The 25,452-nt window shown below is 46.2% G+C and overlaps 1 protein-coding gene across 13 annotated transcripts in view; it reads left to right on the top strand.

The window, feature by feature from the left end:
- The window catches only part of Fbxl20 (F-box and leucine-rich repeat protein 20), a 62,985-nt gene extending 38,607 nt beyond the window's left edge, over window positions 1–24,378 (top strand). For 7 of the 13 annotated variants that reach the window (XM_063269799.1, XM_063269801.1, XM_063269800.1 and 4 more), the window contains 10 exons: window positions 1,081–1,175; window positions 2,527–2,595; window positions 5,828–5,923; window positions 8,174–8,300; window positions 9,703–9,777; window positions 10,625–10,755; window positions 12,494–12,554; window positions 14,190–14,234; window positions 15,123–15,179; window positions 16,338–17,573. In XM_063269799.1, coding sequence (XP_063125869.1) covers window positions 1,081–1,175; window positions 2,527–2,595; window positions 5,828–5,923; window positions 8,174–8,300; window positions 9,703–9,777; window positions 10,625–10,755; window positions 12,494–12,554; window positions 14,190–14,234; window positions 15,123–15,179; window positions 16,338–16,703 — 1,122 coding nt within the window. In that variant the 3' untranslated portion in view covers window positions 16,704–17,573. 13 annotated transcript variants of the gene reach the window in all.
- The last annotated feature ends 1,074 nt before the right edge of the window (window positions 24,379–25,452 follow it).

The following is a 25,452-nucleotide window of genomic DNA, read 5'->3' as shown; positions in this document are numbered from 1 at the left end:
AGTTTTTATATTTATTTACAGTAAGTAGGCTTAAACTTGTTGGGGGTGGTATTTGTGTTTATTCTTGGTGTGTGTTTTGATTCTCGGGGGAACAAAAATAGATGATTAAGACTATTAAATTGTTTTTACTAATGGGAGACAATTTTCTTCGGTGCTGTCTTTTTTTCTCGTTTAATCTTTTAGTATAGCCTGTTAGCTTCCTCTGAGTAGAAAAGTATAATAGCATCCAGGCATGCACACACCTCTGACCCCAGCACAGGGATATAAAGTTCAGAAGAGCAGAAAGAAGTGCAAGGTCAGGGGTTTTGAGTTCAGATCCCCAGCACCTATGTATAGGTCAGGGATGGAGGTTCATCCCTTAACTCCAGAACCGAGGGAGGGAGATAGAGACAGATACATCCTAGACGCTCGCTAGCCAGCCAGTCTACCACAGTAGAAGCTCTGTTCAGAGAGAAGCCCTATTTCAAAACATAGACTGAAGAATCAGTTCTAGAAGACAGGCATCCCGACAGCCTCTAGACCTGCACATGTGTGTGTACCACACGGACTTCAAATTCACCCTCAGCCACATAGTAATCAACTAGCCTTGGGTACAGGAGACGCATCTCAAAGTCAACAGCAGAAATAGAGCTAAAGAAAATGGCTCAGCGGTTAAGAGGACTGGCTGCTTTTCAAGAGGACCCTGGTTTCAATTCCCATCAACCACATGGCGGCTTACAACCGTCTGTAGCTCCAGTTCCAGAGGATCGGGTTCCCTGTGGCGGACACCACGGACACGTCATGCATGCATAGGCATACGTGCAACCTGCTTACTCATATTAAAATTAAATCTGAAAAGTCACAACAGAGTTCATTAACGTTGTACTGCGTTCACACTTCTCTGATCCCGTGGATGGATGGATGTCACAAACATGACTCACGGGGTCACGCAGCAGCATGTTCTTAGAATTCTCCTACTTAAAAGCCTTTCTTTCTGTTTATAACCTGCTGTTTGCTTTGTTTTTGTTTTTTTAAATGAGCATGTATTCTTGTCAAAAGAAGTAACATAAGCTGTCTTTTTGCTTAACTGTCTCTTCATAGGGCCGGGTAGTGGAAAATATTTCTAAACGATGCGGAGGCTTTTTACGGAAGTTAAGTCTTCGTGGGTGTCTCGGAGTAGGAGACAATGCACTGAGGTAAGAAGAAAACCTTAAGGAGTGACTTCCAGTCTTATAGATCGAAGTAAAGAACAACACCAGCTCACTCAGAAAAGGCTAAACACTAAGTAGTTTTTGAATTTCTAAGCTGTTAAAAATGCAAACGTGTACATTGGTTATAACAAATTTCTAGCATGTCCTACTGATTGCGCTGTGCAGCGTGACCACGCAGGAGACGGCTGCACAGCAGATACAGGACAGAGACGAGATTTCAAACGTTCCACACTAAAGTAGTTCTCTGGGGGCCTTGAGTTGGTGTGTAGACTTTGATTAATTCAAAGATAAAGTCATTTTCAGCTTTTGTTGCTGTAAAGATCAATGTTTAATCTGAGAAATTGCAAGGTTAAGGCAGGGGGATTGCAAGTTCAACATCAGCCAGGGCTACACAGTGAGACCCGTCTGAGAACACTTAAGGAAGAAGCTAAATTCACAGTTTTAAAGAGTGGTCTGTGGAGCCCGAGAGGTGGCGCATGCCTTTGATCCCAGCACTGTGACGGCAGAGGCAGGCAGAGGTCTCTGAATGCAAGACCAGTTTGGTCTGCAGAGAGAGGGAGTTTCAGGACAGCTAGGGATACACAGAAACCCTGTCTCAAAAACAAAACAACCAGAACAAAAGAACAAAAAGAACAGTCTGTGGGGACTAATCTCTTTAGACCACCAGCTACTTTGTGTTGAATTCACACCTCAGTCACAGATATAAAAGTTGGTTTTTCTTGCTCCCAGCAGTTCTTTGATTCTGCAGACTGGCTATTTCCGTTCATTGCCAGCACAGCTGTCCAGAGTCGGCTCAGCCCTGCAGGCCAGCGCCCAGTGCCATAGTTAGCCCCTACTCAGATGCCAATTGCAAGTCCCAGTTGCTCTGCACTTATCTGGATGATTATTTTATAATCAGGTGTTATCATGACTCCTCCCAAATTTTCTAGTTTGCTAGCATGGGTCCAGCAATTCAGGAAAGCTTTGGGTACTATAAACAGCTCACTATAAAGCACACGAGTTAGTAGCTAGAGGAAGTGTGGAAGGGCAGGGTTGAGAAGTGTCTGAAGACTGGAATACCTGTCCTTGTGGAGTTGGTATACTGCCTTCCCAGGACACCACCCCAGCAGCTCTGGTCCCATTATTCAAAAAATGAGGACAAACAAAACTCACACCTGTTCCTCAGGAAATTACAGACGTCTTAGGGTCTCTATCCTAGAAAGGAGAGCTCAAACCAGTCATAGATTTTACATATTATGGCATCATAGGTATCAACAGCAGCATTATCTTATGTCTTTTTTTATATCTAAAGTTTTGCACAACTTATTTATAACCTTTAACTTTTTTCCCCATAAAGGACCTTTGCACAAAACTGTAGGAATATTGAAGTACTAAGTCTCAACGGATGTACAAAGACGACAGACGCGTGAGTATGGACTTGAGGAGACAATATCACCAGTCCATAGTCTGCCCTACTCTAGCCTTGACTGTACTCTCCTGAACTCGTTGAATTAAGTGTCCTTAATGAATGACTGTTTTTGTGTGGCTTATGATGCTAAGGGGTGAGCACAGGCCTTGGACTATACCTCTGAGCTACATCCCCAGTCCTAGAAGAAAAGGCTGAGGGGAAAGTCGAGAAGGTAGAAGTGGAATAGAAGGCCTCCTTGGAACTCATTCATCTGGGATATTTAAGGTGCAGCTTACAACTACGACTAATGTCCGTGCCGACAGGCTAATAATCAAAAGCCACACGGCAGACAACGGTATAAGTGATTAAAGCCATAAACATAAACCTGAATGGCTGGTGCTATTCAAGGAAAAGGACTGTTGCCTGACACTCATGAGATAAAAAGGTTAACACAGTCCCTGAGATTAACACCCGTGGCCTGGTGTGTTTATCGTGTGCTCTGAGCACTGAGCCCATCACACTCTGTGGCCATTTTTACCTGGGTCACTGGCTCCTCCTACTGATTTCTCCTCTCTGACTTTGTCAGTACTTGTAAGAAAAGGGGCATGGTATTTAATCTGTAAATATTTTAGACTAGATTTACATCTTAATGACCAAGGCCTTTTTATTCTTAATACTGAAGATCAAACCCAAATTTTTGTAGACAAAACTGTCGACTGGGCTGTGGACTGCAGACCGAGTGCTGGGGTTAAGGTGTGTGTAGCCACCACCACCGCTACCTGGCTAAGTCGGTGGAATTCTTGCCTGAGGCTCCCGGCTCACCCATCCCGTGAGAAGTTCTCAGCAATCAGTAAACACGGTCTAGGTAGACAGAAGCAGCTTGAGCTGCCTCCTAGGTGGGCTCACTTGATTTGAAACGACACAGGTTAGCTTGAGGCTGTGGGTCACTGAGACCCAGGTTATAACAGGCAGTGAGGCACACCCAGGCATCTTCTCTGGTCTGGAGAGAGCTCAGGGCTTAGGGCCCAGACTCAGTTTACCTCACTTGCAGCTCACTTCCTTCAGTAATTCCAGCTCCAGGAGATATGGCGCCCTCTTCTGGCCTCTGGACAACCAGGCATGCACACGCTGCACTCACAGTTAGACTTACACATAAAATAAAAATAAACCTAAGAAAAGAAACCTCACGTATCCTATGTTGGCCAAAGGCTGTGTTCACAGGCAGCAGAGGTCAGAATGAACACAGGGTAACCACATACACCTGGTTGGTGGAGCTTAGGCCTATAGAAAAGTACACAAGAAAAAGATACTTGAAAAGAGCTGCACTTCGAATGTCCTTTCAAGCCCACATGTGGGCTGTCTACAGAACATGCAGGCTGTGCTTACATGGGTAGAACACCCAATGGAAAGAAGTAAGATGCAGTCAAGAAGAAAGGAAACCGCTGAGTAGGAACAGCATCAGCCCGTGTCTGGATGAGATAGGTCAGTTAGAGTCTCTACTAAAGAAGTAAATGGGGTTGGGGGTTTAGCTCAGTGGTAGAGTGCTTGCCTAGCAAGCGCAAGGCCCTGGGTTCGGGCCCCAGCTCCGAAAAAAAAAAGAAAGAAAAGTCTCTATGTTTCCATTTCTGCCCATTCTCTTTCTGATAGTGAACCTGCAGACATGGTGAAATTTCCTAAAACCCATGACTTTCTCCAACACACACAGCAAGCACCAGCCCCATGGAGTGGCCTGGAATCAGGACAAGGGTTCTCTGTGCCGTGGAGAGCAGCATTCTATCAAGAGACCAAAATATGCACAGGCTAATAAAATGACAAAGAAGCCCTGCTGAGGCCAGAGTGTGGTGAACCAACTAGAGGTCTAAGGGGATTCTGGCTGCTCAAACATGCAGGCTCACCATGCAGTGGTGGTCACACTTTTAATCCCAGCACTAGGGAGGCAGAGGCAGGTAGATCTCTGAGTTCCAGGTCAACCTGGTCTACAAATGAGTTCCAAGTCAGCCAGGAATACACAGAGATTCCCTGTCTCCAAAAACAAAAAGAAACAAAATTTCAAGCATTTGATCCAGTTCTAAGCCAGTTTTATTCTGAAGACCAAATTATGAGCTTGTGTTTACTCTTATGGGCGTTTTGTTTGTGCGTATACCACATTTGAACCTGGTGCCTGTGGAGGCCTGAAGCGGGATCAGAACCCCTGGAACTGGTGTTACAGACATTTGGGAGTAGGTGCTGGGAACGGAAACCTGGTCCTCTAGAACAGCAGCCAGTGTTTTTAACTGCTGAACCATTTCTCCAGTCCCAAGATTATATTCTTTAAAAATGTATGGGCCCAGCATGGTTGGGCAAGCCTGATAACTTGATCCCCAGAAACCATGACGCAGGGGGAAAACCAACCCCTGAAAGTTGTCCTCCGACCTCTACATATGGGCTGTAGGGTACAACTCATGTATACACACACACACATCATAAGCACATACAATAATAAATGAAAATCTTAAGTTAAATGTATTAATTTAGGGTGCAGGATACATCCCAGTGGTGAGAGCTTGTTGAGCGCGTGTGAGATCGGGGGATGACCTCTTACTCCTGTACAGCAGAGCGGTGCTTTAATTTCTCTCTCACACCCCAGTTCCTGACCTTCCTTTGTGTACCTTATAAAGTCCAGCCCTTTCGTTTCTGCCCTGCACAGCGTTTTCATGAGAGAGGGTGGAGTGCAGGCCGAAGCAGAGCTTTTAGAGCTGGGCCTCTGGCATGCATGGGTTCCTCAAGCAAGTGCGAGCTTCTTAGCACTCATCCAGCATGCGGTCCCTTGCTCACAGTGTTTCCAGTTGGGAGTCAAATGCTACTGTCATGTGTTGCGGGCTGCTTTGGGGATGCTATGAAAATTTTACAGTTCTGATACACACATGCATATTTATTGAGAAAGATGTGTGATGCACTAAAAATTTAAGTTGTTGAGCTTGCATATATTTCATCAAGTACCTTTCGTAAATTTTATTATTTTTTTTCTAATCTTTTTTTCGGAGCTGGGGACCAAATTTTATTATTTTTAAGTGACTGGGAATGCAGCCATGCAATTTCTACAGCACAAGTGTGACGGCTCAAGTGTTCGGTCAGAAGACAGCTTTTGGGGCGGGGCGTGACTGACATGATCGGTCAGATTGCATGGCAGGCGCGTTTCCTTGCCGAGCATCTGGGTGCGCAGATGTGTTCTTATTTCAAATGTGTGTTCTCCCCACCCCTCTCTCTGCAGCACCTGCACTAGCCTTAGCAAGTTCTGCTCCAAACTCAGGCACCTCGACCTGGCTTCCTGTACGTCAATAACAAACATGTCTCTCAAAGCTCTGAGGTAATTTCTCATAGTAGTATGCCTAGTGCTACATATTTTGACAAAAATAACTGGTAACAGCTGGAATTGAAGGCAGCGATGTTTCATGGGTGTGTCCTGTAGTCCCAGGGCACCTTTTCCTGCCCCTGCTCACATTAAAATCATAGGCAACGTTAATGCGAAGTATCCAGAGATAACTAAGACTTTTGAACAGAGCAGAACTGGTTATCAGCTAAGATCAGCCAGATGTCCATAAAGGACTGCCCTTTGAAAAAGAAGACAGCATGTGCAGTACAGCTTAATGGTTAAAATGGAGCCTGTAGCCAGGCCATTGTCCGACAGCTTTGGCTGAACACCGCTCCAAAGAGCTTTTCCTGGTCACCTTACAGCTGCATTGTTACTAGGACTGCATGAGACGCTGAAGCCTGACCTGAAGGCCTTTGTGGGCTTCCGCCTGCCATACCTGTAGTAATGACACGAGGCAGCCGTGCTCCTCACTCTCGTAGTTAAGTACATTAGAGCTAGGGTTGTTCATTCACATCAGTAACCCCAGCACTAGGACAGCTGGGGCAGGAGGATCATCAGTTCAAGGCCAGCCTGGACTGAGTGACAGCATCCAGAAGACAAAGAGTACTTAGACGGGTTTTCTCGTCTTCATCCTTGAACCTAGGACTGTGCACAGCAGCTCGAGCTGCCAGTCAGTCAGTCAGTCAGTCAATCTCTGAACTCACTCTGCAGACCAAGATAGCGTTGAACTCAAGAGTTACGCCTGCCTCTGCCTCCAGAGGTCTGGGGGCTTTTGTTTTGTTTTGTCTTCTCATTTTTAGTAATGTCTCACTGCATACACCAGTTGGCCTGTAGACCAGGACGGCTTTGAATTTATGGTCCTCCGGCCTCAGCCTCTCAGGTAGCTGGGATTAGAGTGTTATCAAGCATGACTGGGGGTGGGGAGTATTCATTCATTCATTCATTCCAGGCTGGCCTTGAACTTCTGAAACACATGCTTTTACTTCCCAAATAAAAGTGTATTTTAGAAGAGAGAAATACTCATTGCCTTTGGAAATCTACTTTTTTTTTTTTTTTTGCCTTTAAGATTTATTTGTTATGTATACAACATTCTGCCTACAGGCCAGAAGAGGATATCAGATCTCATTTATAGATGGTTGTGAGCTACCATGTGGTTGCTGGGAATTGAACTCAGGACCTCTGGAAGAGTAGACAGTGTTCTTAACCGCTAAGCCATTTCTTTAGTCCAGAAATCTACTTTTTTTAGAAATCTACTTTTTAACTAGACTTTCTTGATTAGACCTCTGTGTGTTAGTTCTGCTTACACACATTAAAAACTAAGCTCTTATTTTTTTTTATATTATGCTGCCATATACCTGTAATATTAAGCCAGCCAAGGCTGCTATCAAGACCCTATGTCAGAAAGAGAGAGAAAGAATTAGTATAAATGATGTAAAACAAGGGTCCTTTTGGGACTTCCTCATAAGTACGAATCTGTATATCTGAACTGCCTGCCATCGGCTCAGTGACATTAACATTTATAAGATATTTTCACACAGTTGATCCCTTGTTGAAGGCTTTTATGCAGGGGATAGGACAAGCATTTACAGATTTTTTAAAATCTTAAAAGTCTGTAAGTTTCTGGCCACTCCTGAAATAGCCATGAAATCTGGCTGAGATGTGCCTGTAGGTTTTACAGAGGCCCAGGTAAAAAGACTCGCAAGCACGCCTCGTACTGCCGCACCAGGAGTGGGCTCAGCTCGGGCGAGCCTGAGAAGATACACTTAACCTGGACCTAGACTGTATCTCAGGACTTCCTTAAGCACTTCAAGCCGTTGAGGCAGTGTCTGCAGGGATAGACGGTTTGAAAGCCCTCAGTATTGAGAGCAGAAAAAAAATCAAGGTAGATCCAGGGTATTATACACAGAGGCTAAACACGGTCTATCCTTCCGTCAGACTGAAGAAACAGTACTCTAGGAATAGTCCACATAAGAGAGCCTTTTAGATTTTTTTTAAAATAGAAGTTTAAAAGTGTGAGAGAACTGTGATACTAGTTAAATTCCTTGACAGAAAATCTGACCTTGAAGCTGAACGGTTGTTGGTTACTGTAAGTTTAAGCTTCTAGTCTGTATCTGGGAAACAATGTGTGCTTTGTGCTTGTTGTGTAAAACCCTGCCCAGCGATACAGTCCTCCATGACCACCGTAAGATGAGGTTGTGGCAGCTTTGGGAGTGACATGCTTGTCTCATTGTGTTTTGTCCTAAGTGAGGGCTGTCCACTGTTGGAGCAGTTGAACATCTCCTGGTGTGACCAAGTAACCAAGGATGGCATTCAAGCACTAGTGAGAGGCTGTGGGGGTCTCAAGGCCTTATTCTTAAAAGGCTGCACTCAGGTAATGCTCTGTGTAGTGCTTGTGAAAGTCAGAGGAACCGTTAGCTCTTATAGGTTTTCCCAAGATGGCTGTCCTGGGGACAGTGGCAGTTGGAGATGCTACTGTGAAAGCACGCTTCCAAAAGTCAGGACAGTTTGCTTAGAATTGAGGACAATTAATATCTGACCAAAGCATAAATGGGGGAAGGGGCAGTGGAGACACTCATGTTGCCGTTATCTGTGCTGGAAAGAGTTTCTTTGTCCCTGTTTTTGAGCTGAGTGGGTAGAAAGGGCAGTCTGGGTGTTTACACTGCCATGACCAGCAGGAGTTGTCCACAGGCCTTCCAAGTGCACTGTATATGGCAAGTACGTTTAAAAGTTCATTTTACCTCCTGCCGTACCTCACAAGTATAAAGAACACTTCTTTTCATTAAAAAATTCACAAACTCAGGCATGATGGCACATCCCTGTAAGCCTAGCATTTGGGAGGCTGAGACAGGGGGATCCCTATAAGTTCAAAGGCAGCCTGGGCTACATCATAAGGCTGTGTCATAAGGAAAAAAAGTAACAATAAAAATAAAAAAATCAATTTCTCTGTTTAAAAAGACCTGTCAGATGATGTTGGCAGCGGTGATTGCAGTGGGTGGAGTTAGGGGACAGATGACATTAGCAGGAGTGATCACAGTGGGTGGAGTTAGGGCTGCTGTTTTATTCAGTGGTCACTTAAGCTGTGCCGTGGGTTCCATTTAAAATGCTCTACTGTTTGCCATGGTGGGAAGATCCCTTTGTTGGAACAGAATTTTGGATGTGTGTCTGCCTTAGGACCGCAGCTTGGGCTCCTGGTTGTTGGTGGATCCTGGGAAACATTGACTGTAATGCATTGCTGGTGCGTCCTTACCATCTGCCCCAGCTCTGTGAGCTCCCGCTGGTGCCCAGCAGCAAAGAAACATGGGCATTCTGTTCTCAGCTCCTCCTCCCAAAAGCTTGTTAAAAAGGAAAACAGAGCCGTGTAAAACAGTTGAAACTACTTTGCCTATAGTCTTAACTCACTGTATCACGAATATTTAATGTTCTAGAAATAAAATCCATGCCCAGACATGATGACACAAGCTTGTAATCCCAGTAGAAAAGGAGGAGCAATCAGGCCAAACTGGTCCATATGGGGTCTGGGATAACCAGAACAACATAATTAGACTCTAACATCCCAATCTTAACCTTTTTCCTAGATTTGATATTAATAAGAATTTGGTATGGCCAGAAAAAACATTTTTTTCTAGAAAACCCTGGTTACTACTACTAGGAATTAGGTGTGATATTTTTCCCTTTGCAACTTGGTTAGCCTTGTTGAGGATGTACTGGTGAATGTATACAGTATTTTTCTCTTTTGAAACAATGTAGTAAACTCTTGTTTTTAATCTTTGCAGCTAGAAGATGAAGCTCTCAAGTACATAGGTGCACACTGCCCTGAGCTGGTGACTTTGAACTTGCAAACTTGCTTAGTAAGTATTCCTTCCCATGATGCTTCTTCATTAGTAATTTCTCCCGGTAACATTGTTACAAAAGTTTCATCCAGAGTAGTTGCTTACAGGCATAGTGATATACACCTATAACCCCGGCACTGAGCAGATGAGAAGATCCTAAGGGAAGGCCAGCCTGTGTTCTATAAGAAGTTCTAGACCTGCTAGACCCCATTCACAGACAAAACGGGCATAATGATTCTTCCCTGGGATCCCAGCATTTAAAACATGAAGCAGAAGTGCTGTGAGTTCAAAGCAAGCCTGAGCTCCACAGGGAGACCCACACCGATATTATGTGTCCCTCTCTTAGTATTTATTTATTTTTTGCTGCAGCACAATCAGATTATGTAGTCCAGGGTGGCCTTGAACTTAAGATCCTCCTGCACTGGTCCATCCAGTGTTCGGGTTATTAGTGTATGCCCAAATACCATATTGTGACATCTTAATTATAATTTTTGAGGTTTTAAAATGTTATTTCAATTCAAAATTATTTAAAATACTAATTTATATCTGAATTTGAAACATCTATTTAGTTGCATAAGTTGTGATACTGGTTCTAAAACTACAAACAGATGCTGTGGTGAGACTGTAGCCACCCACGGCTTCTTTCTGTATTAATGTTCAGCTATAGTGGTAAGTATGTTCAGTATCCTTAGGTTAAGAGTTCACACAGAGTGCGAGCATAGCTGCAGCCTGCATCGGCAGGAGCTAGCAGGAAGAGGCCGGCCTCTAGGCTTGGTGCCTGGTGGACATGCTGCCTCCCACAAGTGTTTGGTTTTTTTTTTTCTGTAAGTAACAAATATTGACTCCTCTGACTCTTGTGTTCTAGCAAATCACAGATGAAGGCCTCATCACCATATGCAGAGGGTGTCATAAGTTGCAGTCTCTCTGTGCCTCTGGGTGCTCCAACATCACAGATGCCATCCTGAATGCTCTAGGTCAGAACTGCCCTCGGCTTAGGTAAACGTTGTTTATTTAGCTCAAAAAAAAAAAAAAAAAATCCAGGGAAGAGGAAGCTGCCGTGGTCTGTGTTTCCCCTTGGCATTTTGAAACTTTAAGCAGACCGCAGTACCACACCACCCTTATGCTGTTGTCCTGCTGGCTTTGTTCTGTGGTGGCAAATAAAGCACCTGAATCGAGGGCGCTCACTGCTCAGAGTGGGAAGGTAGACTTTCTCACAGCTCCTCTCTCCACATCTCACAACCCCGTCCATAGACGTTTGTTTTAGTTCTGCAGAAGTGCTTGTGTTTACTATCATTCATTCATTCATTCATTCATTCATTCATTCATTCAGCTTGAGGCAGGGTACCTATTATGTGGGCTGTCCTGGAACTCACTGTGTAAACTAGGCTGGCTTTGAACTCTGAGATTCACCTGCCTCTAGTTTCCCAAATGCTGTAAATAAAGACACATTGCACCATCGTCCAGGACCAGGTTTATCATTTAGAACAGCTTTGTTCCTCTGTAGCTCTTGTCTGGGATTGACTTAGGGGCTTTACCAGTGCTGGACTGTAATGTAAGCACTGTTCTATCTTCCTGTCATAGAAGAGAAAGCCAAGGTGTGTAGTGGGTGGGGCCGTGACTACTCAAAGGCCCATGGCAGTCAGAGCATGAGCAGGGATTCTGAGACAAGCATCCTGGCACATTATACGTATAGTAACAATCACAAAGCAACAGATCTAAGACTTGGTCCTTGCTCTCCTGGGGATGGGCCGACCACAGTGGCTGAAAATGTGGAGGTTCCTTTCGAGGCGACATCACCTTCGGTCCAGAGTAAAGCTCTTCTTCAGGGAGTAAGGACGTAACCCAACCTCTAGGAGGCAGGTCATGATAGCCCTCCCTACTTTAAATTTCAGCTCTACTCCCTGTGTGCCCTTAGACTGGGAGGATGTCCAGGCTGTGCTGTGACGTGGTCACAGGCTCTGCTGTGGCATGGTCACGGCCGTCCTGTCAGACCTGGGCTCCTTACAGCACTGGTTTCTGGTTTTGATGGTGATTTATTGTGTTCTGGCCTCACTTGTTGAGCTTTGGTTGTAGGGTTTTAAGGAGACGATGTTTGGTGCCGTCATGCAGCACAGCCATTACCAGGCCTTACACAGTGAGCAACAGGTCTCCCAGTCCTGTGCCTGAGTGCTGTGAGGTCAGTGTTCGCTAGGAGAATGGCTGCCGCCCTGGCTTCCTTCTGCGCACCCCAGGAGCCTGTGTGAGGAGACAGGCGGCTTCCAGTGGAGGGCTCCATCTTGGGACAGACCTGTACTCCAGCCGTCCTCTTGCATTTTTAAAGCAATTGAAATCTCTGAGAGCTACATGAAAGACAGAATATAGTCACTTCAGCGGAAGAGGTGGAACATTAGAGTATTTATCTCCATTTCCTTTGTTTTCTAGGAGCAGGCTGCCCTCTAGGGGTAAGCAAAATGCAGCTTGGCATTAACTACCAGCTTCCGTTCTGTCCCTCAGTATTCTTTGATTGCATCACCCTCAAGTGTGGTGTTGACTTGATAACTTCGTGAAAACAACGAGATTGTGTACAAACTTGTGTAGTCACAAATGTCACTCCTGTGCACAAACTTGTGTGGTCACTGGTGTCGCTCTGTATTATGAGCTGTCAGAGAGTAAAGATTGCTTTCTCAGATTACTGCTGTTTTAATAAAACGGGTTTCAGAAACCTAACTTTCTTTTCACTTTGTTCTTTTAACAGAATATTAGAAGTGGCCAGATGTTCCCAGTTAACAGATGTGGGCTTTACTACCCTGGCCAGGGTAAGAGTTTCTCAAGGTTCTGCAGTTGGTTTTCATAGTGGGTTCTGTTTTTGTTTTCGTTGGGGTGAGGGAAGGATTATTTCAGGGGAAGCAGCAGAGAGAAAGTCAGCCTGAGTAGGTGTGAGGACAACCTGTGCTGCATCTGGCACTGGAGGGCGTGGGGGTAGGGTGTAGGCTGTCAGAGAGCACAGGCTCTTTGCTGAGACTTGGTTTCTCCAGTTTCATTAAGATAGTGAATGAAGTGAAACAGGGATTTCCTGGTACTTTGTAACCTCTGTTGTTTGGTGTGTGCTTGAGCAAGAGTACTGTCCAAAGAGAGGCAGGCCTGGTTGATAATATACAGAGGTAAGAAGAGTCTTCCCCAAGGATGTTACTACCTCCTGTGGTTTCTATAAATCACGGTAGAGTAAGGGCACTTTCTTGCTTGCTTAGTTTTGTTTTGTTTTTGTTTTTGTTTTTTTGTTCGTGTTTTTGTTTTGTAGCCCTGGCTGTCTTAAAACTCCTGTAGACCAGGCTGGCTTATAACTCAGATAAGCCTAGCTCAGTAACAACATTTTAAATTATGTTGACTTTGGTTGGTATTAAATAATAAAGGGAGTGTAATTTGCTTTCAGGCTGATCTATGAAGTACTGATAAGGTGAAGGCCATTATGCCTAGCTTAAAAAGGAAATAAAACTTCTCTCTTTCAAACAAAGTAATTTTTATTAAACTACTTTTTAGTATTGGGGCTGAGGTCATGAGTTCAATTCCCAGCAACCATGTGGTGGCTCAAAATCATCTGTAATGAGATCTGATGCCCTCTTCTGTATAGTGTCTGAAGATAGTGCTAATATAAATAAAATAAATAATTCTTTTAAAAAAAACCTGTATGGTACAGTATTAATTTTTAGCAGAATTACTCCTTTGGATTTATTTTTTTTTTTAAGATTTATTTATGGGGCTGGAGAGATGGCTCAGCGGTTAAGAGCACCCGACTGCTCTTCCAGAGGTCCTGAGTTCAAATCCCAGCAACCACATGGTGGCTCACAACCATCTGTAAAGAGATCCGATGCCCTCTTCTGGTGTGTCTGAAGACAGCTACAGTGTACTTATATATAATAAATGAATAAAACTTAAAAAAAAGATTTATTTACTTATATGTGAGTACACTGTAGGTGTCTTTAGACACTTCAGAAGAGAACATCCCATTGCAGATGGTTGAGAGCCACCATGTGGGTGTTGGGAATGGAACTCAGGACCTCTGGAAGAACAGTCAGTGCTCTCAACCTCTGAGCCATCTCTCCAACCCACTCTGGATTTATAAAATGTTCAGTGTCTAAGTATGAGCTAACTGAGTTTTGCTGTGACCAGAGCCTGTTTATTTGTATGATTGACCCAGGGAAGACGATGTATACTTATAATCAGTCTCAGGCCTGAGGAAACTGAGGCAGCAGAATCTTGGGTCGGATGACAGCCTGGGCCACAGAGCAGGACCCCTTTTGAAAAGCAAACAGAAAGTACAATAGGGTGGCACTGGGTGACAGCTGCACCACCATGATTTGATCGCTGTGTTTAGTACAGTCTTAGTTAGGGGTTTTATTACTCACCAGTGTTTTAGAAGTTTATACTGAATTATGTGGCATTATACTTTGTAGAATTGCCATGAACTTGAAAAGATGGACCTAGAAGAATGTGTGCAGGTAAGAGTGTGGTTTTACTCTCAGCACGTTTGTGATAGAAACAGTGCGTGTCTGCAGAATGCCTAACCCTTTCCCTACACAGTTCCTCCACCTTCCGAGGTGACCTCCAGGCACAGCAGAAATTGGTGTTTGCACTGTAAAAGCATTGTCCAGACACCGTCACATTGTCCATGTGACAGCTGCCATTTACTCTTAAATTAGTGTCTCCCGTCCATCACCTCTCGGTCATGCTAAGGCTGTGTCTACTCCAGACTTGGTCCCTCTGAGTTGATAGTTTCCCCTCTAGGATCACCTTATTTCAGATCCTCTTGAGCCATGTGTCGTAGAAATAAAGGTTGGAGAGGGGTTTGAAGAGAGGTTCTGGTAATTCAGGCAAATCTTTTTTTCAAAAGCACAATGAAGAGGTTCCCTGGAACTAGAGCTACAGACCGTTGTGAGCTGCCATATGGGTGCTGGGATTTGAACCCAGGTCCTCTGGAAGAGTAGCCCGTCCTTCCACCTGCTGAGTCAGCACTGGTACTCTGGAAGCACCTGGTCTCTTAGTGTTAAAACATGCCTGAGCCAGCCAATGGTGGACACACTTTTAATCCAAGCACTCGGGAGTCAGACGGGTGGATCTCTTGTGGCCAACCTGGTCTACAGAGTGAGTTCTGGACAGCCAGGGCTACACAGAGAAACCCTTATCTCTGGGGGAAAAATGTTTGAGAAATAAATAAATTTTTATCAGTGTTTTTTTTTACTGGCTCATGTAGCATGTGGGACTGAAACCCTAAAGGCCTCTTATTTAATGATGCCCAAACTAGAAGTAGAGTTGCATAAAGTATTAGTTCATGAATTGCATCTAAATTAATACCATTTTACTTACAACAAATTTACTTGTTCTTTTAGATCACAGATAGCACATTAATCCAGCTTTCCATACACTGTCCTCGGCTTCAAGTGTTGGTAAGTTTGACTTTGACTGTTTTACTTCTAAAAGTTTTCTGAATAAATTTAAAAGTATTATTTATTTTACTTTTTGCGTATGTTTTTTGCCATACGCATGAATATGCATCATTTATGTTTGTTCCTATTGGATCATTGTAAGCCACCATGTGGGTGCTGGGGATTGATCTCTCTCTCTTCAGTGTGTGTGTACATAGTGTGTGTGGACACATGGTCAGAAGGCAGCTTTCTGGAGTTAATGCCCTCCTGGCACTTCAGTGGAGGTTCTGGGGAACAAACTCAGGTCACCAGGCTTGGAACCAAATCCTTTCACCCACTGAGCCGTCTCACTAGCCCCATGAGATAATAAAAATAAAATAAGTATCACTGTATTTAACTGAGACATGCTGCAAATGAGGCGTAATGGCCGTTGCCCGTAATTCCAGCACTTAGGAGGCTGAGGCAGGAGGATCACCTGGGGTTTGGGGCCAGCCTGGATTATATAGTGATGTGCATTTGCAGGACATCACTAATCAACCAGTGTTTTCCAGGACACATTCATCTGGCTCTTGACTTGGCTCTTGTTTGAGGGTCAGGTTATGTGTGAGTACCAGTGTCCAATATAAAAATCACCTTCACTAAGTGTGCATTTGTGCCCTGAGTCAGGTAGTCAGTGTTTAGTTCTGACTTCCTAAAAGTTTGTACATGGAAAGCTTGAGCCCTGTTTTGTCCTATAGATAAGAAAAGTGTTATTTGGGGAGTGGATTTGTTTCTGATACCATGATCTTACTGTGCAGCTCTGGCTGTCTTGGAACTTGCTCTGTAGACCAGGTTGGCCTTGAACTCCTAAGAGTTCCTTTTGCCTCTGCTGGAATTAAAGGGGTATGCCACCAATTCACAGAATTAGTGCGTGTGTGTATGAGTGTGTGTCTGTGTGAGAGTGTGTGTGTGTGTCTGTGTGAGTGTTGTGGTGTGTGTCCATCCCTCAGTCATAGATGCTCAGAGCAGAAGGCTGTCAGTCAGCTCTGATTGGCATTCTTGTTCCATCATGAATGACTCTAGATGGCTCTGTTCACCAGGCCCAACCAGAAAAGCCTGTGTTGGGATTTGACGTGAGTCTGTGGCAAGCACAATGCCAGAAGCTGCTGGGTTGTCCATCTTTGCTCTCTTTGGCTGCAGAGTCTTTCTCACTGCGAGCTGATCACAGATGACGGGATTCGTCACCTAGGGAATGGAGCCTGTGCCCACGACCAACTGGAGGTGATTGAGCTGGACAATTGCCCACTAATCACAGATGCATCCCTGGAGCACTTGAAGAGCTGCCACAGCCTTGAGCGGATCGAACTCTATGACTGCCAGCAGATCACCCGGGCTGGCATCAAGAGACTCAGGGTAAAGAGCACTGCTCTCCAGCCTGCCTCCCCTCGTCTGTCTGTCTGTCACACACACTCTCTCTCTCTCTCTCTCTCTCTCTCTCTCTGTCTCACTTGTTCCTTGCTTTTTTCAGATTTCTCATGCTTTCTCTGTTGCAGTTTCCCTGGATAGTAGACTCCACTCATATGTCAGGTGGAACTAGTAGGAAAGTGTCCCTTTGCCTAGTGAAGAAGTCTGGACGGTAGTATCCAGGCCTTCTCCAATCCCCAGAGCACAGACAAAACTAAAAAAAAAAAAGCTCTCCCATGCTAGAATTTGATTCTAAAGGGGGAAAAAAAAGTGACAAAAAAAAAAATTGCCTGACAGGGTGTGGCACGCATCCTCATAATCAGGAGGCTGAGGAGAGGATCCTAGGTGAGGTACCAGTCTGGATGGTGGAGTGAGCTCACCATCCACACGAGGAGGCTGGAGGATGCAGCCGGCAGAGAGCTTGCCTAGTGTGTACAAGGAAGAGGAGGGGAGACTGGAGACTGCACAGCTCCACGCTTGCCGTGGGAGCAGCAGTGTGGCAACCACCTCCCACAACAGAAAAAGGGCTCCTGAGACCTCACGTCGACAGGACAGTCAGTCTTGGGCTAGCCAGAGCATCTTTGTTTACTGGTCTTTTGATTTTCCCTTTTACTCAGCTATTAAGGGTTGTCTAAAGAAGCTGAGGTCCTAAAGGTTCCTCACTTAACGAGGAACCCATGCCTTAAACCTCGTAAGTATTCGGATAAGACTAGAAATACGTTTTGATTGAATAAGTAATTGTTTTAAATTTGTCTAGCTTCTTGCAGCTATGAATTTCTAACTGGGAATCCCTTTGGGACAAGATGAGAAATTAATTTGTTTTCATTCCCTTTCCCTCTGTAGAACAGAGTATAACCGGGCCTCTACATCCTAGGAGTGCTTGGCGTCCCTGCTCTCCCTCCTCCAGCCCCACCCCTTGGTCTCTCTAAGAAGCAGCATTGCATTCTCTTTCTCATTAACGTTTCCGTCTTGTTTCAGACCCATTTACCCAATATTAAAGTCCACGCCTACTTCGCCCCTGTCACTCCACCGCCATCAGTAGGGGGCAGCAGACAGCGCTTCTGCAGATGCTGCATCATCCTATGACAGTGGAGGGGTCAGCCTTGGTGAACTGAGTATTTAATGACACTTCTAGACATACCGTGGAGTCTCTCCGGTGGAAGCAACCCCAGCGTTCTGGGCAAGGGTTACAAAGCACGGGCAGCGTCCAGATCCCCAGAGCCACACATGCACAGCACATGCGTCCTCACCCCCATCTGCTGTAGTGCTGTGGCCATGGCACTGAAGCTCACACTGCTGTAACAAGTGGACTGGTAAAACCTGACCATTCCAGGTGGACATGCCCAGGGGCAGTCGTAGGCCGTGGTGGAGGGAGGGGCATTCCAGCAGAGTCCAGGGTCACTGCTTCTGTGGTTTCTTTATTTTGTTAGGGGGTTTCTGTGGGGGGTTTGAAACAATAACTATGATCCTCCAGGGTGAGAGGTAGCATGGAGAACAATATATGACGTATCCAGGGACCAGAAAGAAAACTTCTGCCTCCTAGAAATGGTAGCCATCCGTTGGAGATGCCTACACAACTTCTGGGCTTCCGTGTTCCCATGCTGACATACTGAGCATGCTCACAAAGAAGGCTCATCCATTCATCTGGTGTTTTAGGATTTGACCCAGAGGTTTTTTTTAGCGGCTGCATTGAAATCACTGGGGTCCAAATACAATTACTTTTCTTACCTGCTCAGTTCGTCACTGTATGTCACTGTGCACCCGTCTTCCGTTCTCTTGCTCACTGCCACGCGCTCTCGTCCAGTCTGTCCTCCTCAGTATGCTGCCCACTCAATTGTTACCTGTTGCTGTTGTGTTTACAGTTTGCATTTTGGATGAATTAGTTGGGGTCACCAAACATTTTTAAAAGAAACATCAATAAATATTTTTTTAATCTAACTTTTACCATCAGGGGACCCTGCCTGAATCTTTGCCAGTCTGGAAAAAAAGTTTAACAAAAGCAGGAAAGTTATGATAAGAAATAGTCAGATTGTTTGGATGGAAAGAAACTTTACCTTTTGGTTTTTGTCGTACCCTGTGCTGTGTGCTCCCTTGCATGGTGTGCGCACTGTGCTGTCCGCTCCACCCCCTCCACCCCCACCCCACCCAACGCACCCCAGCACAAACTCGTTGAGCTTACTAAGACAAGAGAAGTGCATTAGTAGTGTGGAGTGGGTGACGAATCCCCATACCGAGCCTGGGAGCCCCCACTGCCCAAGCTCAAGCACAAATGACCAACCTCCTGTGCCAACAGGCATGTGGTGTGATCTCTGCCTGTGTCCCAAGTTACTTGAGTTACTTGCTTTGCAGCAGTGCTGCTGGGGTGGGGGTTGCTGTTGTTTTTTTGAGCCCTTCCCACAGTTACTCCCATCAGGGGTACATGAAGAGCCCTGTAACAGCTGGCTACCTGTGTGTTAACAGAAGACCTGAGCGTATCAGCTGTCTCTGCAGACTTCCTATGAAAGGTGATGTGAAGGCAGCCAGGTAGGAGCACTGGGGCAGCCAGAGAGCCTGGAGAGGGAGTAGGGACCCAGAGGCTATGCCAAGCCTGGGCATCTGACACCAGAGCTGAGGGAGCAGTGTTAGTACCTGTGGCTCAGAGTCAAGAAAAAGCCTCTTCAAAGAAAAACACAGAAAATGAGAGAAATTAAATGAGTTTCTAAGGCATATTTGTAAACCCCAATGGTAGAGGTCTTGCGTGATGCTTATTGGGGAACTGGAGGAAGGGACTTTGAGGACATGGTGTGCAAGCCTGTGATCCCGGCGCATTAGGGCTGTTCTGATGCGGTAGGAGCACATTCTGCCAGAAAACATAGGAATAAGTCTGATTTATTTCTCCATCAATGTAGAAAACAATCAGATGAAAGGTCCTCAAATTCTATACTACCAGATTTATTTATCACATTAAACTTATTTAAAATTTATTTTATTATGCTCTTTTGAAAGCTAAATTACTTGTGTTTCTATTCCTTTTCTTTTCTGTTCAAATGACCTTGCAAGAAATTTCTTTTTTCCTCTGAGATTCTCTTGTTACATTGCTCGCCCGACTGGTCTCAGGCACCTGGGCTCCAGTTACCTCCACTTTAACACCCCACGCCCTGTGTGGCCGGGACTTCGGTGGCCAGTGCTGCTTTACCTGACAGGGGTATTTGTGTGGCCCCTCCCCCCACAAAGTCTTACTCTGTAGCCCTGGCAGGCCTGGGATTTGTGGTTCTCTTTTGCCTTGGCCTCCTAAATGCTGGGATCATGAAGTTAGACTCGGTGCACACACACTCATCAACACACTTCCAGATGTGTTTAGATGTAGATCCCCTAGGACTTTCAGACAAAACCAAAAGAAACCGAGGGACTGTCAGCTGTAAACTATGTTGTTTGATTTTTTTTTCCCCTAAGTGCCTAACAAGTTGACAGTAAGGCCTGAATACCAAGCAGGCAGTGGACACAGATTCGACTGCCCTAGTCTAGGTCATTCAGGTACTTCTTTTCCCATTAGAGTTTGAACGAGTCTCTTATTTACTAGTGTGTCAAAGGCCTTGAGAATGCCGTCTGTCTCCTCAGAGAGCCACACGAGGGAGGGTCCATTGGCTTTGTCCTGGTGACCCCAGCTGGTAAGGCCAGGAACACGTCAACCGGATGAGGTCTGCTGAGGCTGCATATGTCCTGCAGCAGGCTTCTCGTGCTTGGAGGAGTGTGGAGAAACACTGACCTCTGAACCCAAGTGCCAGCCCCCACACACAGAGTGCTCCTGAGAGCTCAGCAGGCTTCGGTTTGTGGTTAGGACTGCGGATGGAAACCAGGGCCTTCTCAAGCACTAAGCACATGCTGTACCACTGAGCTGTGTATCCTCTTCAGCCCTAGTAAAGCTTAACGTGGAAAATCCCTGTTTAGAGAGCCTACTGGGCTGCCACTGACTGGAAGGTGAAGTGCTTGCCAGGCAGTCCTGCCAGAGTCAAGCTTGCAGAGCCACACAGGAGCTTTGTGAGTCTACAGTTACAGCACTTCCTGTAGCCAGATGGGCGGTGGGGACAGAATAGCCCAGAAGCTTGAGGACCCTCCGTCCTGGAGCACGTAACACTGACAGAAGCAAAATAGACCCTGCCTTAACACGGTGCGGAAGGACAGAATGACTCCAGAAAGTTGACCTTTGACCTCCATACAAGGTGTGGTGTGTGCGTGTGCCTGCACTTTCATAATGAAATGTAACAAGGAAGGAAATGAGGTTTGTGTTTATATCTCAACACAAAAGATGCAGAGGCCGGAGGATTGCTGCAAGTGTCAGGCCAGATTGGAATACATAGCAAGGGACTGGTGGGGTGGGGAGAGCCTGTTGGTCCGTTTGTCTCATCTTATGCCCATTCCAGAACTTGCCTTTTACAGTGGGGGAGAGGGGTGAGGGGCAAAAAGCCCTAGAATGAGATGGGGCCTCCGGGCTCAGGTTTGAGAGGAAAAGGCTCTTGAGTCTGAGGTTAACCTCAGCTACACTGTGACTGTTTTCAGCCAAGCAAAAAGAACAAGGCACCCTCAGAGATGTTGTCCCAAGCCTCCAGATGGCCAGGAGGGGTTCCGTTGTGTCTGGAGAAAGTTGCTGAGTATGTAGACAACCTCAGCTGTAGGCCCCGCTCCCTATGTCCTGTGTGATATCCACACCCGGCTGCAGGTCTCTCCCGTTCTTCCAGCACCCGCCCTGCCCTCCGTCTAAAGCCCTCTGTCTGTCGCACTGTGGGACATCTCCAGTCTAGCATCTTCGGATTCCGTTCCCTGGTCACAGCAAGCTTTCACGGTCAGAACTGAATGCAGTACGGTCAGTGGAAGTAGCTTGGGGTATTTCTTACGGGGTGATCCGCGGTGTTTGGTTTTTTGGCTTTGAGTTGAATTTGAGGTATAACTGATGGCTCCCCCCCCCCCCCCCGTGTTTGGAACGGAAATATTAAAACGCTTTGCTTACTGTTTCAGAAATGCGTTTTACTGCCCCTGCTTTTACCTTGATCGCTTTTCTGGGTGTGAAAGTATCCCTCAGATTATTTATGTAAATTTCTGGTGAGATTTCTATGTCTACTAGGTTGATTTAGCAGACACGTAAGTCAGAAATGGTGGTTCAAACATTTCCCAGGGAAAGTTGGTGAGTAACTGAGCACGCTTTATTAGGGTATTCTTAGCTGTTTAGAATGTTTGTTGTGGGCCCCTCATGTGTATTTGACATTTTCAGTTGTTTTTTAAAATATGTTTGAAGCATGCCTTGGCTTGGCATTGTCAGGACATAGAAGAGTTGTCACTGAAGAGGAGAGGGGCCCCCTGCCTGTCTGTGGGCAGCCTCATAGGTGACAGCATTGAGACATGGAAGTCCTCACAGATGGTGACTGATCTTGGGCTGTTGAGGTGGCTGGGCAGGTAAAGACTGTTTGCGGGCCAAGTCTGACAACCTGACTTGTTGACGGTGAAGGGGCAGAACTGACGTCTGGAAATTATTCTGCCTGGCTTGGAAGAGCCATGGTGTCTGTGTGTTCACATGTGTTTAATAAAAGATTAGTCAAAAAGCAAGGCTTGCTGCTCCTAAGGCAGGCAGCTCCTCTAGTCTAGTGAGAGGGTGGACAAGCAAAGTGCTCTGCTGAGCCTTTCCTGAACCGTACAGGTGGGTTTCTCTGCAGACCAGAGGGTAACCCTAGCCTTCTCAGGGAAGAGCTAATGCTTGATTGGAGGGCTTGGAGCAGAAACCCTTATATGACCTAAGGACAAAAATGTCAGAAGGATGAGGCACAGTGGGAATCTTAAACCTCCTCAGCCTTATTTTTATCTTAGTCTGCATCAGAAGACACAGAAGGCAGTGTTAGCATAGGGTGTGCTTAGCCCTGCTGATTTGGGAATAAAATTTGCCTGTAAAAACAATATCCATATGACCTAACACCTTCATTCTCCAACAAAAAGAAAAAGGAAAAAATATATATATACACATACACATATATATGTATGTGTATGTACACACACACACACACACACACACACACACACACACACCCTTTCACTTGAGTCTGAATGAATCTTGGGAGTTCAAAAAGTTCTGCCTACTATTTGAGAGGGAAAAGCTTCTGTTATACAAACCACCAGTGGTACATTGGAGAACCTACAGTTCTTTGGTCTCTGCCACATGAGTGTTTGGTCTAAGGCTTTGGAGTCAAGCTTACAGCAGCGTCAGGACTTCTCAGCCAGAGTGACTTATAGAACAAGAACCATGAGCAAGCAGAAACCTAGTGATGCCCACCATCTTCCCACTGTATCTTCCAGGCAAGGTTCATGGGAGGATGCTTTGCCTCAGGAAGAGGGTCTGTCCTGAGCTCCTAGGACTGTTCCCTTCCCATGTGACACATTTACTGTTTTTTGGTTTTGTTTTATTTTTTCCCCCACGGCATCAAGTTTAAGTCCTTTCGGTGGCAAGAAGGGCTTCCTTGCTTCTGGGGACAGCATTAGTACCAGGAAAGGAGAGTGGACAGTGGACCACAGTCTTCCCCCTAGGAAGAGGCCAGGAACCAGATCTGAGATCTTTTGAAGTTACATCCTTCTACTCCATTTATGGTGTTAGCTCCGATCTGTCCCATATTGCTGCATACCTGTGTTTCTTCCTGTAGCCTAACATTTCTCTCAGCTCCCCAAAACATCCAGCCACCCGTTTGTAGCACTGGAAAAGGGGGACCTGTGAAGTCTTGAAAATGAGTGATGTAGCTCATTAGTTCGCTCGCTCCTCTCCCCAGAGACGCGCGCTCCTGCTCACTCCGTGCTGCGGGTGCTGCGGCGGGCATGAGCAAGCCGAGCCTTGCTGCCGAGGTCTGGGTTTACATAGGAAGGCTTGCTCCTTGTGAGGATCATTTCTGACGACTGTTAATCTCTAACAAGTACAAGTAGTGAGCCTGATTCCTGTGACGCCCTCCCTGCTGCACTCAGATGTGACATACTAACACCTAGACCTTGTTGGCGTGGCCCAGAATCTTTAGGCCAGTTCTTCCTCCCTGGTGTGACCCCAAAACTGACCCCACCAGAGATCACCACCCGAAAGGGTATCTGGAAGAGGCTTGAGCTCACGCTCTTCTGGCCACCTCCTTTTTCCTCCCAGAAACTGTTTCCCGTTTACCATTTCCTGGTGGTTCTGTTCACCCCTGCCCACCTTCCGGTGACCCTGAGGGCACAGACCTGAGCGACCTGTGTGGCCTGTGCGAGCTCAGAGCACTGTGAGGACCGCCCCTTCCTGTCAGGCTGCTCAGGGACAGATGGATTGGTACCTGGTGCTGTCTGCAGAACTCGGTCTTCAGCCCTGCACCCCCACTCCGCTGACTCCGAGGGGTAGCAGGGCAGTCCTGGTGTGATCCCTGTGCCCCGGCTGCTGGGCCTGACCTGGACTTTGCTGTATGGGGGCTGCTGCTTGCTTGTTTTCTCACCAGGCCTGCGCCAACACTTGGCCACTCCCCAGGCCTCGAACTGTTCCCCAGTGGGGACTTAACACCACGTTCCATTAGCTAAGTGACTGTATGTACACCTCCTACTTCCAGCATCCGAGGATGTGGGGGTGAGGAGGAATGTTTAAATAAAATCCAAGGAGGCAGTAGACGATTCTTTTTGCTTTAAAAAATCTTTGGACTAAAGCTATGTTTTATATATAAATATATAAAGTAAATTGTTATGTAACTATTATTGTTTCCTGTATGTTCTAATTTTGTTTTATGATGTAATTAAAGGAAGTGCGCTACGGAGACTTTTCATTTCCCTGTGGAAGCAGCCTGGCTGAGCTCTAATCCTGCATCCAGGTCCTAGAACTGCAAAGGCTCTTGGGGCTGAATGAACTCTTGGGGGGACATTAATACCTTTTAAGTACTGTTTGCTCTCTATTAAATCTCATTAATTCACTGGCCTAAGCCAATACTTTCCTAATAACTATTACTTAGTGCCCCAGCTCCATGAGACTTCAGAAACAAAGGCCATGGTATAAATCAGAACTGCCTTAACTAGGTTCACCCAGAGGGCTGGAGAGAGTCCAGCAGTTAAGAGCACTTGAACCCTTGCAGAGGACCAGGGGTCGATTCACAGCAGCCACACGGACCTCCATGGCCACCATGTGCGTACGTTGGATGGTTAGGAGCCACATGGATGCTGGAAGCTGAGGGTCTGCAAGTGCTCACAGCCTCTGAGCCGTCTCTCCAGCCCCACCTACCCGCCCACCGCCCTTGACACAGTGCCACTGGGTAGTATTGACGCCTGGAACTGTGGTGAAGGCCAGGCCGGCAGTGATAGGATACTTGATTCCGAACTGCTTGGGTCCTGCCCCAGCACTGTCCCTGCAGAAGAATCCCTCCGCCTGAGTCCTTAACTCACCTTCCCCTTGTCAAGGAAGGGTGAGTTCAGAGGGAGCAAGTGTGGAGAGATGGAGCCCACGCAGGAGTCAGAATGTCAGGATCGGATTGGTGGCAGGCTCCGCCGTGTGGCTACAGACACTGCCTTCACTAGCAGTGTCTAGTGCAGGTCTGGGATAATAGTGGCTCACAGCTAACACCACGGCATTCGCTGCTCCGAGTGGCTTCATTCTAAGATCCCAGTATCCGTCCTAGCGTAAAGGTCTAAGGGACACAGAAGTAAGTACACAGGTTCTTGTCACCTTGGTAAGGATGAGTGAGAGTCAGATTTGCTCGTGGCTTTAGGCACAGTAATGCATTCGTTCTTTGGTGAGGCTCTTGGGATCCTGAAGCTACACAGAAAAGCCCTGTCTCAAAAATCCAAGAGGGAGGGGGCTGCTGGAGGAGTGACCCCATGGCTAAGAGCCCTTGCTGCTCCT

Source organism: Rattus norvegicus, chromosome 10, assembly GCF_036323735.1.
Source record: "Rattus norvegicus strain BN/NHsdMcwi chromosome 10, GRCr8, whole genome shotgun sequence".
NCBI lineage: Eukaryota > Metazoa > Chordata > Mammalia > Rodentia > Muridae > Rattus > Rattus norvegicus.
Note: the sequence above shows the minus strand (reverse complement) of the source record. Positions and strands in the feature narration are given on the sequence as shown.